The sequence below is a fragment of the Myxocyprinus asiaticus genome, chromosome 2 (genome assembly GCF_019703515.2).
Source record: "Myxocyprinus asiaticus isolate MX2 ecotype Aquarium Trade chromosome 2, UBuf_Myxa_2, whole genome shotgun sequence".
Classification (NCBI taxonomy): Eukaryota; Metazoa; Chordata; class Actinopteri; order Cypriniformes; family Catostomidae; genus Myxocyprinus; species Myxocyprinus asiaticus.
The window spans coordinates 51,518,090-51,542,580 of record NC_059345.1 but is presented as its reverse complement, the minus strand read 5'-3'; the positions used below and the strand labels follow the sequence as shown (position 1 = coordinate 51,542,580).

General features: G+C 35.9%; 1 protein-coding gene across 2 annotated transcripts in view; it reads right to left on the bottom strand.

Moving 5' to 3' along the window:
• LOC127414455 (microtubule-associated protein 1A-like) overlaps positions 1-24,491 on the bottom strand; it is a 43,915-nt gene that overhangs the window by 18,205 nt on the left and 1,219 nt on the right. Inside the window, exon 2 of one of the 2 annotated variants that reach the window (XM_051652483.1) lies at positions 20,153-20,254. In XM_051652483.1, the coding sequence (XP_051508443.1) occupies positions 20,153-20,254 (102 nt within the window). Of the gene's footprint in view, positions 1-8,523; positions 8,572-20,152; positions 20,255-24,491 lie in introns of those variants that run through there. The other variant, XM_051652493.1, reaches the window with a different exon arrangement.

Below are 24,491 nucleotides of genomic sequence, written 5' to 3'. Positions count from 1 at the left end.
CTCAACAGTTCACTGTAACTTTTCTAATGATAAGGCAAATGATCAATAAAACATCTATTATATACCATCTGCAAATATGCAGATACAGTATCTCATTTAAAAATACGTAACTCACGAACCTCACGGAAATCCAGCGTTTCTTCCTGTACAGAGCTCATCTAATATCTTCCTCTGAATCATCCAGAATCAAAAACTTCAGGATCAGGATCAAAAGTTCCTCTGATACACAAATCATGGGCACGTGAGTGCAACTTCAAAGTAAAACGCTTCACGTGTGCTTTAAGTAAATGTCTTATTCACTATGCACTGTATGTACAATTGGTTTGATTCTGTATTTTTTGAGAAAATGTGATTGCTAACGTGGACATGCCATCCATGGTTGCTGGACTACTGTGTGTACTGTAATTTCCTTCTTTCTAATATATTAACAATTTCGTCATGTGCAAATAAATTACAAAAATTTGATGACTAAACAGAAATCAGAAGAAACTGCTATCTACCATTTAAAATACAATATTATTTTTTTAGATTATTTTTTAACAAAGTTAAAGTTTAGTGTGAAATTTAGTAAATATAGTGCTAAATAAGAGTTTATTAATTTTTTATAAATTTTATGTTTATGTTATTAACTATATTAAATTGTGTGATATATCATCATTGTATCGGCCTATCGGCCATCCTGCTCTCAGCATCGGCCACTAAAAAACCCATATCGGTCGATCACTAATTAAAACATCTCCATTTTTGTTCCATATAAGAAGGAAAGTCATACGCGGTTGGAACAACAAAAAGGTGAGTAAATTATTACAGAATTTGTATTTTTGAGAAAAAGGCCATTTAAGCTTTTGCTTCTACAAAAATTTCCTCAGTGAGTTCAACAAAAAACAGGCTGATATTGTACATGGATTTTTAGCAAGCTACTGGCTTGGAGTCAGTTAGGTTAATAACAGATACAATAGTAAGGTTACTATACTAAACATATGATCTGATGCTTATTGTTGGATGATATGACATTCTGTTATTTCAGGGCTAGAAAATCAATAGCTTGTCAATGGTAAAAAGAAAAAATAATTGCAAAAGTTTTTTCAGTGCAGCTTCAATCAATAGTTTCTTTATTTGTATTTGAATCTTGTACACAGTTGATATTTAGTAGCTCAGCAGTTGGTGTCTAAAATTAGCTAATTCAGTATTACTCAAGTCATCTGAGAATGTAAAACACTGACAAATGGGGTCACACTTGCTGAGACTAATTTGGTCAAAGTCAATCTTAGATTTGATGACAATCTGAGATCTTTAATCTGTGCATTTAAAGCGCCACAAGCAATTTTGTCTTTTCGGATTAGGAAATGATAACCACAATTCACCCGTGCGACTGACAAGAGATGTGGGAAGAAATTAGCGGGACCGACTGATTGCCTCACAGGCTTAAAATGTTTTGGAGTGCTATTTAATATCTGCCTTTGAACTCACCATGCCTCCAAAATCTTTATTCAGGATAGGCATTAGTTTATTTTGGAACAGTGCTTTTGTGAAGAAAGATCATTATTTTAAAGCAGATTTAAAGGAATATTCTGGGTTCAATACAAATTAAGCCCAATCGACAGCGCTGTTGCATTATGTTGATTACCACAAACAATAATTTCGACTTGTCCCTCCTTTCCTTTAAAAAAAGCAAAAATCAAGGTTACAGTACATTGAGGCACTTACAGTGGAAGTGAATGGGGTTTTTGAAGGGTTTAAAGTCAGAAATGTGAAGCTTATAATTTCATAAAAGCACTTATATTAATTATTCTATATTGCTATAACTTTTCACAGAAAATGTTAGTAAGCGATTTTATCACACTGAAATCATGTTAACACACAAATAGTTTACTTGTAGCTATACTTTTGAAACTTTTATATTTTGACGTTAACTTCCCCATTAACTTCCATTGTATGTGCCTCACTGAAACCCAGATTTTAGCATTTTTTAAGGAGGGGCTAGTCAAAATTGTTTTTTGTGGTAATCAATATTGCGCTACAAATGCTGTCGATTGTACTGAACCCAGAATATTCCTTTAAAGCCATACAAGAGACATCTGAGTTCTAGTTTATAATTTCCACATAATAACATTTTGATAGTCCTTTATTCTGACAGCTGAAACTACATTTGTAGGGCTGATTCCTCACTCATCGGTACAATGAAGTGTAAATGTGATTATACTGTCTTATGGCTTGATGGCGATCCTGAAGAAAATCAACAAAGTCTTTAAATTTAGACATTTGCAGCTTGGTTAATGTGAGTAATTATAATTAAGTCTTTTTGAAGCCCTTGAACAAAACAGAGATAACAACCAAGAAAATATCACTTTTTTTGTACAAGTATCTCATCTTATTTTCCCTGTCCCTGACCGCAATTCAGCTGCCTCTGAATCACCCTTTGTGTGATATAGGGAGGGAGAGACAGAAGAGGTGTATCCCACTTTTTAAACAGTTATCTAAGGGTAGTGATTTAGTAAGCAGCGGAGGCTTCTGCCTTTAATCTTATTAAAGCCTCTTAATTGTATCCATAGCAGTGAAATTCTGACCACTACCAGGGAACTGTCTCATCTGTGCCTCTAAAACCACTGTAGCTACTTTATGTCAATCAAATTGCTTGTTAAAAAGCAGGAGTCAGAAAAAGTCCCCTTAAAGCAAAGAAACACAAGTGATGCACACTTATTCATACGTATTGGCTCTTGCGTTGTAATAGACCCATTATGCTGTGAACAGCTGGGGAGAAGTATACAAATGGCTCATTTAAACAATCTACTGTATGCCTAAAAGGGATAACCTGTACAAAAAACAAAGGTACTGGCACTTGAAATGTCCATTTTGGAAATTATTTGTTAACAATGTGCTCTTACATGCAAATGAATAGAACGCTTCGATGCACCATTTGAAATGATACAGAAATTATTTGCATAAATGACCAGGGACAAAAAGCACTACTTGTGGTTTTGGCCCTGCCTTGCTCTTCAAACAAACACTGGTAGCTACAGAGTTGACAGGTGCACAGGACTGGTGTAACAGGGCAAACCAGTGGATCTATAAAACACAAAGGGTGGTGCTGAAGCAAAATCCACCCATCTCTCTCTTCTCATCTATACAGCTGACCTCAGCAAAGCAAATGTCTGCAGGCCATCATTGGAAAGATCATAAATAAATGAATTCATTAAAACTTTAATCAAATGAAAATAGAACATTTAACTTTCATCAGAATGTTGTATTATTTTTATAAAATTAAGTACTTCTATACAGAAAATCCCAGCACAATCCAAAATACAACACCATTTTTGTCAAATAAAGTGCTGCATAAGAGAGCATCACAGATGTGAGATATTGTTTAAATATACTGTAAGATAATTTGTATTGATTTATTTTTAGTAGTAGTAGTAGTAGTATTACAGTGAATATTACATAACTATACAGTAGTGATGTTTTTCTGTTGTACTTTTTTCCATTTAAATAGAGCTTTTATTTTGGAGTGAAGCCCTTTTAGTTTCTATGTGTTTTTGACGGTAGCTTCTTACCTCCAGGTTGTGGCTACGTGAACCAGAGTGTGATTATTAATAGTGTTAGACTGACATATCCGCATCATGCGATTATTGGCATCGGATGATAATCGCGTTCGCTTGGCCGATTAACAGAAGTGTTAAAATTCACTTGTGTCAGTTCCAAAATCTACCAGAAGATTTATCAATGGATGGTCAACATTTTCTGTTTTCAAAGATTTTTCTTTTCAAGTTCATGTAAATTTGAGTAAATATTGCATAAAATAGGTGTTTGTTTCACTTTCGAAATTTTGTGTATATCTGATTTGCTGTTGTTAAATTGTATTATGTTTCTCGGCATTTATATCGGCTATCCTGCTTTCTACATATCAGTTTCGGCATCAGCCATTGAAAAACCCATATAGGTCAACCACTAATTATTAAACCACAAAAGGCTTCTATTGCATTAAATTAATTAGGGATGCACCGATATGGAATTTCTGGGGCGATACAGATAACCGATAATTCACAGTTCACTGTGGTCGATATTGATACCGATAACCGATATTTTAAAAAAAAGTTGTAATTTTTAATCCTTTAACCTGGAACTGCTAGCTAATTCATTAAAATCTTCTCATTTGAAAAAAATTGTCGTTTAAAAGCTTGGAATTTGGCTATTTAAGGTTTGGTGGATGTAACATGAACCATAAATGTGAATATATTACAGATGTATGCTGATTTGAATGAGAAATAAATGACAATATACTTTTACGGTAATCCTGATGACTCGCTAACAGATAGAGAATAATGAACTTCAAACAGCTGTGATAATGAATTAAACCAAAATGAGGTGATAAACAGCATGTAACGAACATTAAATAAAAAAATATACAATGCAAACCCTAATCTCTATATACATATTTATGATAGCAGCCAGACTGCGAGTGCAGTGGTAGTTTGTATGTATGTGTGGTATTATGCTTACGCACGTCTCATTCATAGACACTTGTTACAGCGCTCATCTGTGACAGTTCCACTATATAATTTATTAAATGTGAACACAACAATCATAATGGGAATAGGTAACATCATACAGATCGAATAGTCGTGAGTCATAACTTTAGAAGTCTCAACTCGTAAAATACAACAAGCACATTTTGTTACAAATTATCAGTGAAAATATCGGTGGTAATTCCATAATAATATTTTGTTTTTCCCAGTTATCGGCCAAAAATATATCGTGCATCCCTAAAATAAATATTTAGTCTTTATGTGCTGCACGTTTCGTAGCGATATTAGCGCTCTGCTCGCTGTCATCTGCTACAAAAAGAGACCACCATACTCATGATGGTGTTTTAGAGCTCTTTGGTATGAGCAGTCGACTTCACATTTACATTTAGGCTATACATTCCTAAAAAAAAGATCTATTTACTTTGAAGCGTGCAGCACATGCAAACTATATACTTATCTCAATAAACTGCAGCCTTCGCAGCTTAATAATCACACTAGGACATAATGTGATTTTAATCTGTATGCTGAATGTTCACGCAATGAAATTTGTATGTCAGATGGTATCAGTTTTTGGTATCAGAGCATTTTTACGAGCACAAGTACCATAGGTAGACTGATATATCGGTTTTACTGACTAACGATAGTGGCTTTTTTGGAACTATTGGTTATTGGCAAAAATCTATGCCGATAGTTGCTGATACTTTATTTAAAGTTTTAGTTTTTTATTCCTACAGTATAACAGCAGCCTCTAGGAATTTTTTATTTTTTTCCCTTTTTCACCCAATTTGGAATGCCTAATTCCCAGTGCACTTTTAAGTCCTTGTGGTCACGTAATGATTCGCCTCAATCTGAGTGGCAGAGGATGAATCCCAGTTGCCTCCGCGTCTGAGACCATCAACCTGCGCATCTTATCATGTGGCTTGTTGAGTGCGTTGCCACAGAGACATAGTGCGTGTGGAGGCTTCACACCATCCACCACGGCATCTGCGCTCAACTTACCATGCACCCCACCAACAACAAACCACATTATAGCAACCACGAAGAGGTTACCCCATGTGACTCTACCCTCCCTAGCAACTGGGCCAATTTGGTTGCTTAGGAGACCTGACTGGAGTCACTCAGCATACCTTGGGATTCGAACTAGCGAACTCCAAGGGTGGTAGCCAGCATCTTTTACCACTGAGCTACCCAGGCCCCAGCAGCCTCTAGAATTGAAATAAAAACAATCACTGACACCTCGTGGTCAGGTGTCTTTCATCATTGACAATATTCATCCATATTTTTATCCTCACTTCAGTGCATATTTTACTATTTTGATCAGATAATCAAGTGCTCTAATTTGAAGCAAGAGCATGTAAAGAAAAATGTGACTACATAGAAACGTGCCCCCTGCAGCACATACTGTACATCGTGTCTCCAACTTTCTTTTGAATAATAATAAACCTCACCTGGTGATATATAAAATCCTCCATCTGGTGAATATAGGATATAAAATATAAATTTGTTAAATACTTAAATATAGAGCATTCTAACTGAGCCAATATTTAAGTGTATTCCGGGCTTGTTTATAGTTAAAAGTTATGCACCAAATCATACATTTTTTTCCTGGTTATTATTGGGATTTGGTTTATTTTCGACTTGTAGTCTCTGTGTCTTCCCCTGTGCTAATAAGGAAGAACATGTTTACACATTTAAGATTATATTTTATTTTTTTACATTTTAGATTTTTTTTTAAAACTATCGGCTGATTAATCGGTTATCGGCTTATTCATCCATCCGTATCGGTATCGGGACATCCCTAGTCGGTATCGGGACATCCCTAGTATTAAGCTGTATAAATGTCCTAGATCAGTGGTTCTCAACCAGGGGGCCGGGGCCCACTAGGGAGCCTCAGCACACATCCAAGGGGGATGCAAGATGCCTTAAAATTAATTTAAAATAATAAATATTAAAATAATCTAACTTCATTAAAATGCTAAAAATGCTTTAAATTAAGATGTATGCCTACAACTTATCAACAGACTATTTCTGAAACATCTATAATAAAAATATTATCATGATTAATTGTTTTAATCAGACACATCTAGTTTCAGAGGAGGGGGGCTTTCAAATATTGTCTTAGAAAGTAGGGGGTCTTGGGGTCAGAAAGATTGAGAACCACTGTCCTAGATCACATCTAATTTCCAGGTTGTGTTTTCTGGAGTTTATTTTTTTAACAGAAAATGTTTTGGGAAGATGGTTAGTCAATGTTTCATCAGCTCTTTAAACACCAATTTAAAGAACAGTACAAACCCATTGAAAAGACTGTAAGTTTATTCCTCATAGCCTCGTTTTCATTCCTGTCATGAATTTAATATGCCGCTACTCTGAATAAGGTCTATACATCACCCTGTTTCTGCCTCAGAGAGATATCTCATTAACTGATCTATGATATTTACTGTAAGTTGGGCCTGTTGAATTTGCGCACATATTTACAGTTGAAGTCAGAAGTTTACATTCACTTAGGTTGAAGTCATTAAAACTAATTTTTTAACCACTCCACAGATTTGATATTAGCAAACTATAGTTTTGGCAAGTCGTTTAGGACATCTACTTTGTGCATGACACGAGTAATTTTTCCAACAGTTGTTTACAGACAGATTGTTTCACTTTTAATTGACTATATCACAATTCCAGTGGGTCAGAGGTTTACATACACTAAGTTAACTGTGCCTTTAAGCAGCTTGGAAAATTCCAGAAAATGATGTCAAGCCTTTAGACAATTAGCTTCTGATAGGAGGTGTACCTGTGGATGTATTTTAAGGACTACCTTCAAACTCAGTGCCTCTTTGCTTGACATCATGGGAAAATCAAAAGAAATCAGCAAAGACCTCAGAAAAAAATTGTTGACCACCACAAGTCTGGTTCATCCTTGGGAGCAATTTCCAAATGCCTGAAGGTACCACGTTCACCTGTACAAACAATAGTATGCAAGTATATACACCATGGGTCTTCCCCAAGCATACCTCCAAAGTTGTGGCAAAATGGCTTAAGGACAACAAAGTCAAGGTATTGGAGTGGCCATCACAAAGCCCTGACCTCAATGTGATAGTAAATTTGTGGGCAGAACTGAAAAAGCCTGTGCGAGCAAGGAGACCTACAAACCTGACTCAGTTACACCAGTTCTGTCTGGAGGAATGGGCCAAAATTCCAGCAACTTATTGTGAGAAGCTTGTGGAAGGCTACCCAAAATGTTTGACCCAAGTTAAACAATTTAAAGGCAATGCTACTAAATACTAACAAAGTGTATGTAAACTTCTGACCCACTGGGAATGTGATGAAATAAATAAAAGCTGAAATAAATAAATCTCTCTACTATTATTCTAACATTTCACATTCTTAAAATAAAGTAGTGATCCTAACTGACCTAAGACAGGTAATGTTTTATATGATTAAATGTCAGAAATTGTAAAAAAAAAAAAAAAAAAAAACTGAGTTTAAATGTATTTGGCTAAGGTGTATGTAAACTTCTGACTTCAACTGTATCTCTCAGTGATGGGCACGGGCTGTTGTCACAGGTTCCTCAAATGCCCGAATTCATCCCATAATAATCAAAGAATCACAATTAATATCTGGGTCATGGTGAAAAGATAATAATAATGTGACGAACCTCGCCGTTTTCTAACAACATGCCGACTGGTTTATTTAAATTGAGCTCTGACTGTAGTCAAATGTAGACTCAACAACTAAATCTGTACATGGAAATCAATGGCAATCCTACTCAATCCAGTAAAAGTAGAAAAAACAAGTCTTCGTTATCTATCTCATATTACCAGCTGAAAAACCCCTCTCAAATATTTCCTCATTGGCTGAACAACGTCTTTGATTCCTTATGCATTGTCATTCATGGTCACTCTCAGTTAACTACTTCGGAGAAATAATCCAACACGCTTTAAACAGTTTAATTCTTTACATAATATATACATAAATATAATTTCTTTAGATGAGAGATTAGACCTACCGTTGCTGATGCTGAGCCGTGCGTATCGTGTGACGAGCAGCCCGAGAGCGCGCGCACACAGACACACGAGTGAGCGTAAGAGAGAGTGGGTGTGGCCTATATGCAACAAATGTGTTCATATTTCCATGGATTCATTGCCAATTCCAATCCACTTTCAAAGTACAAAAAAAATATATAAATAAGATAGTAGTTTTGGTAGCACTTTACAATAAGGTTCCATTTGTTAACATTAGTTAACAACATTAGTTAGATCATGAACTACAATGAAATATACTTATTAAGCATTTATTCATCTTAATGTTAATTTAAAATCAAAAGTTGTATATGCTAACATTAGTTAATATACTATGTACTAACATGAACTAACAATAAACAATTGTATTTTTCTAACTAACATTAACAAAGATGAATATATACTGTAATATATATATATATATATATATATATATATATATATATATATATATATATATATATATATATATATATATATATATATATATATTGTTCATGGTTAGTTAATGATACTTAATGCATTAACTAATGTTAACGAATGGAACCTTATTGTAAAGTGTTTCCATAGTTTTAAATGCAACAGAGTAAAACCTTTTTATAATATGTTCACAAAGCCTTTGCATCAGGAAATAACACTTGCCATGACCCAGTCCAAGACTGATCATTTTACCACAAACAAAAAATAATCAAATTGAAGTTGCAAGCAAATAAACACTGACCAATTAATGTCTTTCTAATAAGGTGAGTCCAACTGTAGAAAATGCATCTCTCCGCATGCCTCACGCTGTGTGCATTCTTAATTTTAGAGGAGTCACCAATCTCAGTCCAATTTACTGGCAAATATTCTAGTGTTTGAGAGCTATTTGATCAATAATGCAAAAAAGAAAAAACAGTGAGCAGATGGACTCTTGGTTAAGATGTAAGATCCAATCCAAACCCTCTTAAGACTGGCAAGACTGACTCTGTTGTCCCAGATTATATAGACATCAATATTGAATGTGATATCTATTCCTCCGGTCTATATCTACAGTATCACTTAAACATATCCATCACTTTCCTCCAGTCTACACTCACTGAGCACTTTATTGGGAACACCTGTACACCTTCTTATTCATGCGATTATCAAATCAGCCAATCGTGTGGCAGCAGTGCAATGCATAAAATCATCCAGATACAGGTCAGGAGCTTCAGTTAATGTTCACATCAACCATCAGAATGGGGAAAAAATGTGATTTCGACCGTGGCATGATTGTTGGTGCCAGACGGGCTAGTTTGAGTATTTCTGTAACTGCTGATCTCCTGGGATTTTCACACACAACAGTCTCTAGAGTTTACTCAGAATGGTGCCAAAAACAAAACATCCAGTGAGTGTCAGTTCTGTAGATGGAAATGCCTTGTTGATGAGAGAGGTCAACAGAGAATGGCCAGACTGGTTCGAGCTGACAGAATGTCTACGGTAACTCAGATAACCACTCTGTACAATTGTGTTGAGAAGAATATCATCTCAGAATGCACAACATGTCGAACCTTGAGTCGAATGGGCTGCAACAGCAAAAGACCATAGTGTTCCTAATAAAGTGCTCAGTGAGTCTATATCCATCACTTCTTATTGAATGCTACCATGATATATCAACATGGTTCACGTAAATTGTTTTACATAAATGTTCAACATAAAAATAAATGATTCTACTGTTCTGAGCTACACTAGGTGTTGTGATGGTCAAGAATGACAAGGCTGGGCCAGACTGTTTAGCAGTTTATGTACAGCTGATCCCAGCCTGACAGCTGCTGGGCAAGACTGCCCAAATCTGACCCATTAACAGAACTCTATCAGCATTCTCTTGCAGACACAGTTTGCCCAGCTCTCAACCACCTTCTTGACAATGAGCCAGGGCAGAATGGGGTTTACAGTAACTGGGTGAGGATGCTGTCAAATCTAAAGAGCGATTACAACAAACAAAGAAGAAGAACATACTTATTGCAGTACAAAGCCAAACCTAAAATAATTCGATTTATGAATCAGGATGAAGTATTCACTAATTCCATTGGAAATATGTTTTAATTTAAGTTGTTTTTAATGGTCAAAGGAGATTAATGTGTTTAGCTGCTACAAAAGGGGTTGCATTTGTTAAATCACATCTAAATTGATGCCATTACAAGATTATAAATAGACACTTCCCAAATCCTTAACAACTGTTCAAAGCAGCAGTCTGGCTGCCGCACCCTTGCTGCTAGATAGTCTGTGTCCATCTCTAGAATTATCTCAGTAATTTAATACTTTCATTACAGTCCCATGATAATAGCTGGCTCATCTTACAAAATGGTGGTGCATTAATACCACTGAGTTATAGCATGTTCTCTTCATATTCAAGAGATACAAAAGGATAGATGGTAAGTTTGCTTAGAAAATATCTAGGACTCTTTCCTAAGACCTTTGGTTCAGAGGCGTGGGCTCAGGTTTCACTATGGTGCGTCTGGTGCAGGATCCAGCCCAGCAATCAATGCCACTGTCAGGCAGACTGGAGTCGCCTGAGCAGCATGCTGACGCTCAGTGGTCATGTGCAGACTGCAGGGGTATAAAGGACCTGAATCAATAACCCATCCTGAATTATTAATCAACACAAAACAAAAAACAAAAACACACAGGACCCTCATAAAAGCCCTTTCCTATGGACAACAGCTTCATAGTTGGATAAATTTGTACTCTGCTGATATCTTTGACAAGAATTTTGCTTAGTGTATGTTAAGGTGAGACAATCACAAATCAACACGTCACCTAACAGCTTAAGTTGCAGGCTTGTATGTTTTTGTATGAGTTCTATGTTCAGTGTTGCAGTTCTCCAAGATTAGATTTGCAAAAACAATGCAGCTTGTCAGTGCAGCTATGTCTGAGTTTCAGATTTAAAAATAAATTCCCTTTATAGACTGTAAAGAAGCCATAACTACACCATACAAATAGCTTGAACTGTGAACCCATTCAAACCACATTGGATATCAAATAACAACAATAAATCTTCCTAAATAAATGTAAAAGCTGTGCATAAGAGATGAGAACTGCTTCTCCGCACCTTTCTATCACTGGAGAGGGAGGTTGCAGTTACACATAATGCTCATCACTCATTTTTCTCCGCCCTGTCAATTTCCCCTGTTTATTGACTTAATTATGCGCATCACATTAAAAACTCATGCACATAAGTCCAAAATGCATATTTGGAAGCTTTTACTTATAAACTTGCTAAACATACGAGAGATTATAGCAGTGAGCTGTGGTCACAGTCATTAATGTGTGGTATGTTGCTGAAAAATCTAAATTAATTGAACAATGTATGAGACAGCTGGGGCCATGGTGACCATTTCAGCCTCCTCCCTGCTGTCTCTAGGGAAGTAAAGGGATCTGTAATGATTGTTCAAGGGCCCATCCATCTGTGTCAGTAGTAAAATCCCTGGCTGAGATTTCAGGGGAGGCGGTCACTGAGCAACACTCATATGGGAACAGCAACACATACCAGGTGGGAAGTCTATATTACTCTACCATCCCATAATTTATTTTAGAACCAACATGGAAATGTTTATCATTATTTATTTGTTTTACTAAATGTCTTTTGTTTAACTCATGTCGTGCAGCTCACCTGAAATGAAAATTCTGTCATCATTTGAACACCCTCGTAATTTTACAAATCTGTTCTTTCATCTGTGGAACACAAAATTAGGCAGTATATTAGTCTCAGTCAACATTCAGTCACTTTCATTGTACGGTAAAACAAATGCAATGAAAGTGAATGGTGACTGAGGCCAACATTCCTTCTAACATAACGATCCACGGAAGAAAGAAAGTCATCTGGGTTTGGAACAACACGAACTTAAGTCAATTATTATACAGTTTTCCTTTTTGAGTAAACTGTCCCTTTAACATACATCTTGCCCTTTCTAATAACCTACTTTCTATGTTGTTTTTATGACTGCGCATTCACCTGTCTCAGAAAATTTTCTTATTCTGTGCCTGACCTCTGTTCATTTGTCCTGGAGTTTTTTTTTTTTTTTTTACCTTGGCTGTCAGAATGCAACACTAATCATGCTCAGTTCTCAATCCAGCTAAGACGTACAACAGGTCGACCTGTCATGTTGCCAGAGGTTCCTTAAATGTGTCATCAGCACTTAGAAACACAAATCGAGCTCTCCTGCTAAAACTAAGATTATATGCCCACTCTGTACTGCTTTGTGTAATTACAGATTCAATCCAATAAAATGCTATTTTATGACTGGTAATGTATTAAAAATACACAATAAGGAATCTTAGTCTAATTAAAAATGTGGGTTGACATATATTTTCTTCCTACAAATAAAAGAACCTGAAAATTAAAACTGTTGCTTAAAACCTAACTAAGCAAATCCAGCATTAACTTAAAGTCATTCAGTTGTTGCACTGACATTTACAAGCAGTCAGCCATGATGACACTGCGCTCACGTCCTGCTCAGTATTCTAAGCACAGCTGCAGGAGTGGCAGACCAGCCGTACTGAGCATGTTCAGTCCTCCTCCATCACCTTCCACTGCTGGCTAAAACAACGAATGTGATGTTGTAAAGAGCGAGCAGCAGTTACTGAAACCTGTCAGGCACCAAGGTGAAATGGAGGCAGCCATTCGGTCTGCTGGGAGGAGAGTGAGGCAGCTCTCCTTCTTTCATTAATTATGGATTTTCTTCACACTTCTCCCTTTCACTTTCTATCTCAAATGCACTGAAAACCAAAAAAGCAAGTCAGTCTGCAGATATGAGGCATGTCCTTATGACAGCATGCATCTTGGTGACAGAATATGGACTAACACAGCTTCACAGCCACATCCCCCTTCTGACATGTTTAATAAAAGGCATATTCATTATGTTTAACAATATGAACATTATGCTCTGCTTTACCTTAGGAATAATGAAAATGTAACTAATTGCTGTTCCTAAACAAAACCTTGTGACCTAATATTCTATAGCATGACATATCCGTCAGGTGAGGTCACTATTGTTAGAAGTCTGTTTTATGGCCAAGCATCAAATAAGACTAAACAACACTAGCAGAAAAAAAATCTCTGCTTATCAATACCTTAAAAAGACATCATTCTCAATCAAAGAAACCTTCATGTTTTCACAAATAAAACAAAGGGATGGATTCTTATTTTGAGGATTCTATGAGCAGAAGTCTTGCCTGTAAGGCAATATAAGATGTAACAATAGCAGACAGAAAGAGTTTGCAGTGGGGCCAGTCCACTTCTGCACTAGGTCATGCTCTAATGGTGAAGGAATGAAATGAGTTGGAACTAACAATTTCACTGAAACATCTACCATTCACAATCTGATAGAAATAAGAAACTGCACACAATCTACCACTAATACACACCCTCACAAACTTAAAGATTCCATAAGAACACATTTCTCTGTTCTAATTCAGTGTGGTTAAGGTAACAAGCTGCTACACATTTATTTCTTATGTTTGATTTTTTTGTTCAGACTCTCAGGTGTGAATTCACTAAACAGTTGCGCCACATTTGCGCATTATATTTCGGTACAAAAACCTACGTCTTATTCACTAACCATCCTCAATCTAGTTTAACCAACACAATCACTGCTGACATTGTGCTGCATCTTGAGTATTTAAATGAAGTCATTTTCATTAATTTCTATTTCATATATAATAATAAATAATCATATACTGTATATTCATATTACATTTTGTGCCCCATACATATTTATATACATCTTCCCACCTGCCAATGTATACAAGCCAGATGAATATTAATATGCATGAGGCACCATTACCATAACGAGATGGCATTGAATAGAGAGCTCTACAATGCAATTATTCCTAGTAAGAATCACTATTGTAGAGCTCTATCATTATGTTTATACTAGTAAGAAGGCAACTGCAGAGCTCTGTAATTGGAATTCCTACCAGTAAGAATGTAATTGCAGAGCTCTATAATTGAATTACAGAGTTCTACAATTGATTTTTACTAGTAAGAATTGCAATTGCAGAGGTCTAAAATTATATTCTTACTAGTAAGAATGTAATTGCAGAGCTCTGTAATTCAATTACAGAGCTCTGCAATTAAACATATCTTTAATGTGATTTTTGTACTAGTAAAATTCAATTAGAGAGCTCTGTGATTTAAATTCTTACTAGTAAAAAATCAATTAGAGAGCCCTCTAACCAGATTTCTTACTAGTAAAAATGGAATTACAGATTTCTCTAACTGGAATTCTTACTAGTAATAATTCATTTTCAGAGCTCTGTAATTAAAATGAATATGAGTCAATGGAAATTTTTACTAGTAAAAATGCAATTATAATGAGTAACACTGGGAAAATTAAAAGCTTTCCATATGTTTGGAATTTTATGAAAAGTAAATATTCAATCGTAGAGCTCAGTAATTAAATTTTTTACTAGTAACAATTCAGTTAGAAGCTCTGTAATTGAAATTTCACACATGTAAAAATTCAATTAGAGAGCTCTGTTATTGAAATTCTTACTAGTAAAAATTCAGTTAGAGAGCTCTAATTGAAATTCATACAAGTAGAAATTCAATTAGAGCTCTGTTATTGGAATTCTTACTATTAAAAATTCAATTACAGATCTATGTAACTGGAATTCTTACTAGTAAAATTTCAGCTAGAGAGCTCTACAATTGCATTCTTGCTAGTAAACATTAAATTATAGAGCTCAGTAATTGGAATTCTTACTAGTAAAAATGCAGTTATGAACAGTAATGCTGGGAACAAACAAAAGATAATTTGGCCTTCCATAATGCTGTTCAGTCCTGCCAAAGTGTGTCAGATAACTGTGGTCTGCTGCATCCTATATAGCATTCAGAATCGTGCAAAATCCATTCAGCAGCGATATTAGGGGCATATATGCGTCGTTTTCTCATTTGCATTATTCCTTTAGTGAACCAGGCACTGAACCAGTGCAGACAGTGCATGCAAAATAACTGGTGCTTTTACTGGGCACAATTTATTTTTAGTGAATTACCCCCTTCGTCTTCAGGGAGCAAAATGAATGACCCAGTCAACTATGTGTAAAATAATGACCTGATTTGTTCAGCCTGTCAGAGATCTCATATTAGATAAACAGCATTGTTTATGCTCTGATTCCTGTTCCGCATGTGTACAAGCTTTTTCAGTACTGCTCAGAAAATATACAGCATAGTTATGCGTTCAGTCTCATTAATTTCCTATGTTGGATTTGTTGTAGCACTGATTAACCTCTAATGACAATGTTAAAACAGCATTTGGAGCCACAAAGTTTCCTTGGTTCCCAAATGCTGGTTGAACCCAGTCTTTTGAGGCTGTTGTCTTTAGATATCAGTGGAATGGCACTTTGCTAGCTCTCTACAAAGTCTGCCCTTGAGAGTGAGAGCAGCCACTCTGGCTTCAAAGCATTTTTGTCCCTCAGTGGTGATGGTGTATTATATTACTTTATCTTTTCACCTCCTGCCCTTATTCAGCATGCTAATTGCATCCTTCACTTGAGTGCACCCAGCAGAATGGCATTTCCTTTCATACAGCTTGGGGAAATCATTAAAACAATGGCTTATCTTAACAATAACTTAATAATCTGTCTGTTCATTGAATTTATTTTAGACCCAAAAATCTAACTTTGAGATGAATTTGTCATCTTAAAATTGCAGCTGCACCAGCACCTGAACAAGACATTTAACTATATTTTATTTCTTAAAGGTGATGTGTGTAATTTTTCAAAGTTAAAATACTCTAATAATAATAATAATAATAATAATAATAATAATAATAATAAGTAAACCATTTGTACGATCACTCCCCCCAAAATTTTAATCAATCTTTGCATCCGGACCATGGCCAGGTCTAAGAGAGGGTTAGGGGGACATTGGCCCTCTAGATTTTCATTGTGGCCCTCCAGTCGGACAGCAAAAGAACCAAGGGGGATCCCCCGGGTCACACCAAGAGAGAACCTATTGCCCAACCTAAAGGTTAAAATGCATCACATCTTAGTACCGGCCCTCATCCGGACCAGCCCAAAACAGCAACACTGGCTCAACCAACGCGTTAGTTTGGGGTGCGACTATCTGTTTGTCCAATGGTAGAAGAGGAAAGTGTTCATTATTTTTGCAATACTTTTGGTGGAGCTGGTGCTGCAGAAATGATGCACTTCGCCATTAAATGTGTTTTTTATGATTGATGACTTGAGATGCAAGTGGATAATAGATGGCCACTCACATTACATGAGAAGGGGTTCAATCTTTAGCTGGCTGACTACTGCACAGCTCACCCTGTGCCATGTAAACCTCAGTGTGATGCTGACAGGCTTAAAGCATCCCAACAGCAAGCACTCTGATTGATCTAATTTATAACACCCATAAGCTCATCACAGACTCTACTATACCTACATGAACAGGGCTCCATATGGACTGCACAACTACACAAAAAGTAGAAGAAGGAGGAAAATAGGAGAGAACTTGGAAGACTAAGGATATTATCTAGTGGTAAAGAATAATAATGGAGAAGGGACTGATGATTAATTCATGCAGAGGTAGATAGGGAGTCAGCAGTCACATATGAGGGAGGCTAATAGGGGATTTAGATGACAGCCACGAGGTAAAACAACAGCAAATAACTGTGAGAGAAAGAAAGAGTATGAAAATATGTGATAAGGTGTGGTGGGATGTCCAGCACATGCTGGAGTGATAGAGTGACCATGCGCCAAATGAGCGCATGTGCGTGCGTGTATGTGAGCACTGTTATGCCACACTTCAGAGGAAGTAAATTTAGATTTAATGCTGTATCCCCTATAGCTTCAATTCTGCTGATGGTTGCAGTGTGCAGCATAGCATGTTGAGCTACAGTATGCTGCTCAGAAATTGTAACACTTTAGATTCAGACAGAACAGAAAAGGCTGAATACTAATTCAAAGTAAAATTTCATGGTGTTATGTGCTTCATAATGTTTAGTCAATAATTGTTAGGCTTTTCTGAGGTAACTACATAAAATTATTATATAAATATTTGAACATAACTATAACTCAAGCACTACTTTAACACCCTACCATGACTGAACATATAAAACTAGTACTTCCATACCCTTAAAGGGATAGTTCACCCAAAAAAGAAAATTCTCTCATAATTTACTCACTCTCATGCCATCCCAGATCTGTATGACTTTCTTTCTTCTGCTTAATATTTCAGCTCTGTAGGTCCATATGTGCAAATGAATTGTGACCAAAATTTTGACACTCCAAAAAGCACAGAAGTAATCCATAAAACTCCAGTGGTTAAATCCATGCCTTCAGAAGTGATATGATAAATGTGGGTGAGAAACAGATCAATATTTAAATCCCTTTTTACTATCAATCTCCACTTTCACTTTCACATTTGCATTCGCCACTTACTGGGCAGTGAGGTGAATTTATAGTAAAAAATTTCTGACCCACACCCATCATATCACTTCTGAAGACATGGATTTAATCACTGGAGTCTTATGGATTACTTTTATACTGCCTTTATGAGCATTTTGGAGTTTAGAAAGTCTGGTCACCTTTCACTTGCATTGTATGGACCTACAGAGCTGAAATATTCTTCTAAAAATCTTCGTTTGTGTTCAGCAGAAGAAAGAAAGTCATACACATCTGGGATGGCAAGAGGGTAAATAAATTATGAGAGAATTTTCATTTTTGGGTGAACTATTCCTCTCTACTAATTAATAAAATGTATAAATCTAACATTTTGTATGGTTAGACCATCAAGTTGTCACAAATTGTTCACTGTTTTGTACTGACAGTTTCTTTCTTTTATTTTTATGGATAGCCTACAATGTAATTGTTGTAGAGACTGATGTAGACCTAAACTAAAGTTAATTATAATACAACATCCTTGAAAGACAGAAAACATGAACCAAAACCAGTCACACACTCAAAACATAATGTTTTATGCTGCAAAATCTACCACATACAGACATCAATACCTCACTGTCATTATAAAGTGATCCACACTGAAGTGAAATGTGGATTAAAGAGTGAGATCACTGTAAATGTGCATTTACACAATGTGGCATGGCAGAATCACAGAAAGCCTTATATCAATACAATCTAAACTGTCTCTCTGTGATGAAGAACTGTTGTTTCACACTCACCTTCTCACCTTCACATAATCTATCAGCTGTCAAATGTCAGTTCACGGCAAGCAGTTTCCTGCTGTCATAAAACTGTGATTATGACAGAGTAAAGAGGGTGTATTGTGATCTGAATCAGTGAATCAAAGTATTCAGTAGGCCTATTGTAAGTTATTTAAAAATATTTGCCTGAGCCTGCTGCATATTAAAGAAATACAATTGCATTTCACCGCATTTCACCCGTAGGTCCATATATAATGCAAGTAAATGTTGGCCAGGCCTTTGAAGTTCTATTAAGCATGTAAAGTCAGCAAAAAAATCCTTCAGACTCCAGTGGTCCAGTGTCTTCTGAAGCAATCCAATTGGTGTTGGGTGAGAACAGACCAAAATAAAACTCCTTTTTCACTATAAATCTTGAAAGCAGTCTCCTTGGCTGCTGATCTCAAGCTCGATTACACTTCCTATAGCGCCATCTAGCGCTCTGCACATGCGGCAAGCACTAGGAAGTGTAATTGAACTTGAAATCATGATCGCCATGGAAACTGCTTTCAAGATTCATAGTGAAAAATTTGTTTTATTTTGGTCTGTTCTCACCCAAAACCAACTGGATTGCTTCAGAAGACATTGATTAAACTACTGGAGTTGTATGGATTAATTTTTATGCTGACTTTATCTCCTTTTTGGAGCTTCAAAGTTCTGGCCACCATTCAGTTGCATTGCATGGACCAACAGAGCCGAAATATTCTTCTAAAAATCTTCGTTTTTGTTCTGCAGAAGAAAGGAAGTCATACACATCTGGGATGGCATGAGGGTGAATAAATGATGAGAGAAATTTCACTTGGGGGTGAACTATAATTTTCATGCTTTTGATTTTGCCAAAAGGTCATACAGACATACACTCACTGAGCACTTTATTAGGAACACTATGGTCCTTAAAAAGTACCCGACGTGTCTTCAGCTGTTGTAGCCCATCCGCCTCAAGGTTCAACATGTTGTACATTCTGAGTTGTTATTCTGCTCACTACAATTGTACAGAGCGGTTATCTGAGTTACCGTAGACATTCTGTCAGCTCGAACCAGTCTGACCATTCTCTGTTGACCTCATTCATCAACAAGGTGTTTCTGTCTGCAGAACTGCCACTCACTGGATGTTTTTTTTTTTTTTTTTTTGGCACCATTCTGTGTAAACTAGTGATTGTTGTGCTTGAAAATCCCAAGAGATCAGCAGTTACAGAAATACTCAAACCAGCCCGTCTGGCACCAACAATCATGTCACATTCCAAATCACTGATATCACATTTTTCCTCCATGATGGTTGATGTGAACATTAACAGATGCTCCTGACCCGTATCTGCATGATTTTATGCATTGCACTGCTGCCACACGATTAGCTGATTAAATAATCACTTCAATACGTAGATGTACAGGTGTACCTAATAAAGTGCTCAGTGAGTGTAAAGACAAAAATCTTTCTGGAATTTTAATAACTGACCTTTAACCTCTGAAGAGAACTGGGCAGAGTGTTTTGTTTCGAAGAACTGTAGTTCTCTGTTCAAGTCACAGATGGTCAGATCAATCTCCCATGACAGGATACCTGTAAGACACACTATTACTAAAAGAATTGCACATCACAATATGTAGACTGAAGGAGTCCCTACGATTCACCCCATTGCCAAGCATACTTCTAGGTAACGTTCGTTCACTCCACCACAAACTGGATGAACTGCAGGCAAATTTTAATTTTATGAATGAATACAGAACCACACACATGCTGCCGTTTACTGAGACTTGGCTGGATAAATCTATGGATGATAACAGTTTATGGATAGATGGATTCGGTGTTCTGATTCAGATGGACAGAGAGAAAAAACAACAGGGAAAGAATGCGGAGTAGTGGTGTGTGTTTATATTAAGAAAAGCTGGTGCAACAAAGCAATATTATGGGACAAGATTTGTAATTCAGACATTGAGTTGCTTGCAGTTTCTGCACGTCCTTTTTATCTACCCCGCGAGTTTTCCCAACTGTTTTTTATTGTTGTGTACATACATCCTTGTGCTAAACTTGACATTGCAACAGAGACATTAAAAAGTACCCTGCATAAATTGGACACTATATCGCCTGATTCTCCCAAATTCATTATGGGTGACTTTAACCATTGTATTATGGACAAGACATTTGAGGGTTACCACCAATTTGCCACTCGAGCAGATAAAATCTTGGATAGGTGTTATGGCCCTATCCCTGGTGCCTACAGGTCCTTGCCTTAACCTCCTCTTGGCTCAGCAGATCATAACACCGTCCTGTTGGTTCCTTTATACACTCCTATTATAAAGCGAGAGGAGAGGGAGGTAAAAACTGTTAAAAACTGGACCTCCTCTAGTATTGTAGCCTTACAGGGGTGTTTTGAGTATACAGCTTGGAATCTGTTTTTAAGCGCATATACAGACTTAAACGAACAAGTATCTACCATATCTGCATACATTACCTTCTGTGTTGATTCTGTTATACCCACCAAAAAGATAATGGTGTTCCCTTATAATACACCCTGGGTGACAAAGGAATTAAAGGGTATCCTGAACATGAAAAAAGGGTATTCCTTTCAGGGACTAGAGAAGAGAAAAAGCAGATAAATAGGGAAGTCAAGAAAGCCATCAAAGATGCTAAATCGAATTATAAGAATATGATTGAGGGAACGTTTACCCAGGGTAATCTCAGGAGCACATGGCAAGGCATTAAGGGCATGGCAGCTGTGAATATGCAGTCGATAAAGCATCATGTGGTCATGAAAAACAATAACAGCATGTCCTAACAGCATGTCCAATAACAGCATGTCCTTACCAAATGAGCTAAATTATTTTTTTGCTCATTTTGAGACACTTGACCTGGTATCAGACATGGAAGATTTTAGATATTCTCTGAATTTTGACACTGATTTGAAATTGCATCCAGTGAATGTATTAAATCACACTGCTTAATAAAGCCCCTGGTCCAGATGGTATATGTGGTAGAACCTTGAAGCACTGTGCAGAACAGCTCAGTGTGGTTTTCCACTCACTTTTCCAGTCTTCACTGGACTAAAGCTTAGTTCCATAGCTGTGGAAAAGTTCTTCAATCGTTCCTATTCTTAAGAGAGATAAGCCTGGCTCTTTTAATGACTACTGACCAATTGCTCTAACCTCACTGGATATGATAGTGTTAGAGAGGCAGGTTGAAGCCCATATTATGTCATTAACTAGCGCTGTTCTGTATTCTGTTGCAGTTTGTGTACCGTGCTAGAAGAGGCGTGGATGATGCAAAACTGTTTATGTTAAATACTCTTCACCAACATTTGGATACGGGTGGGGTCTTTGCTAGTTCTTTTTTAAGATTTTTCATCTGCTAGACTTCTTTTTTAAGATTTTTCATCAGCATTTAATACAATGCAACCTGTTATTTTAGGAAAAAAACTCAATGTGTGATCTGGTATGCTGTATTCTTGTCTAGTTATTGTGTTGTTGTGTGAAGCACTGCTGTAGCCCTATATTAATTGCCCCGTGGGGATTATTAAAGTTCTAAACTTAAACTTATAATGCTGAAAAAGCCACAAGATCAAAGATATCCAACAAAAAAGCAAGGGGCCATATAAACTCTGGGTAACACTTTACACATCTATCTATCTATCTATCTATCTATCTATCTATCTATCTATCTATCTATCTATCTATCTATCTATCTATCTATCTATCTGCGTATCTGTCTGTCTATATATCTATCTATCTATCTATCTATCTAACTATCTATCTATCTATCTATCTATCTATCTATCTATCTATCTATCTATCTATCTATCTGCTGTATCTGTCTGTCTATCTATCTATCTATCTATCTATCTATCTATCTATCTATCTATCTATCTATCTATCTATCTATCTGCTGTATCTATCTATCTATCTATCTATCTATCTATCTATCTATCTATCTATCTATCTATCTATCTATCTATATATCTGCTGTATCTATCTATCTATCTATCTATCTATCTATCTATCTATCTATCTATCTATCTATCTATCTATCTATCTATCTATCTATCTATCTATCTGCTGTATCTGTCTGTCTATCTGTCTATCTATCTATCTATATATCTATCTATCTATCTGCTGTATCTGTCTGTCTATCTATCTATCTATCTATCTATCTATCTATCTATCTATCTATCTGCTGTATCTGTCTGTCTGTCTATCTATCTATCTATCTATCTATCTATCTATCTATCTGCTGTATCTGTCTGTCTATCTATCTATCTATCTATCTATCTATCTATCTATCTATCTATCTATCTATCTATCTGCTGTATCTGTCTGTCTATCTATCTATCTATCTATCTATCTATCTATCTATCTATCTATCTATCTATCTGCTGTATCTGTCTATCTATCTATCTATCTATCTATCTATCTATCTATCTATCTATCTATCTATCTATCTATCTATCTATCTGCTGTATCTGTCTGTTTGTCTATCTATCTCTCTATCTATCTATCTATCTATCTATCTATCTATCTATCTATCTATCTATCTATCTGCTGTATCTGTCTGTCTATCTATCTATCTATCTATCTATCTATCTATCTATCTATCTATCTGCTGTATCTATCTATCTATCTATCTATCTATCTATCTGCTGTATCTATCTATCTATCTATCTATCTATCTATCTATCTATCTATCTATCTATCTATCTATCTATCTATCTATCTGCTGTATCTGTCTGTCTATCTATCTATCTATCTATCTATCTATCTATCTATCTATCTATCTATCTATCTGCTGTATCTATCTATCTATCTATCTATCTATCTATCTATCTATCTATCTATCTATCTATCTATCTATCTATCTATCTGCTGTATCTGTCTGTCTATCTATCTATCTATCTATCTATCTATCTATCTATCTATCTATCTATCTATCTGCTGTATCTGTCTGTCTATCTATCTATCTATCTATCTATCTATCTATCTATCTATCTATCTGCTGTATCTGTCTATATATCTATCTATCTATCTATCTATCTATTTATCTATCTATCTATCTATCTATCTATCTATCTATCTATCTGCTGTATCTGTCTGTCTATCTATCTATCTATCTATCTATCTATCTATCTATCTATCTATCTATCTATCTATCTGCTGTGTCTGTCTATCTATCTATCTATCTATCTATCTATCTATCTATCTATCTATCTATCTATCTATCTGCTGTATCTATCTATCTATCTATCTATCTATCTATCTATCTATCTATCTATCTGCTGTATCTGTCTGTCTATCTATCTATCTATCTATCTATCTATCTGCTGTATCTATCTATCTATCTATCTATCTATCTATCTATCTATCTATCTATCTATCTATCTATCTGCTGTATCTGTCTGTCTATCTGTCTATCTATCTATCTATCTATCTATCTATCTATCTATCTATCTATCTATCTATCTATCTATCTGCTGTATCTGTCTGTTTGTCTATCTATCTATCTATCTATCTATCTATCTATCTATCTATCTATCTATCTATCTGCTGTATCTGTCTGTCTATCTATCTATCTATCTATCTATATATCTATCTATCTATCTGCTGTATCTGTCTGTCTATCTATCTATCTATCTATCTATCTATCTATCTATCTATCTATCTATCTATCTGCTGTATCTGTCTGTCTATCTATCTATCTATCTATCTATCTATCTATCTATCTATCTATCGATCTATCTATCTATCTGCTGTATCTATCTATCTATCTATCTATCTATCTATCTATCTATCTATCTATCTATCTATCTATA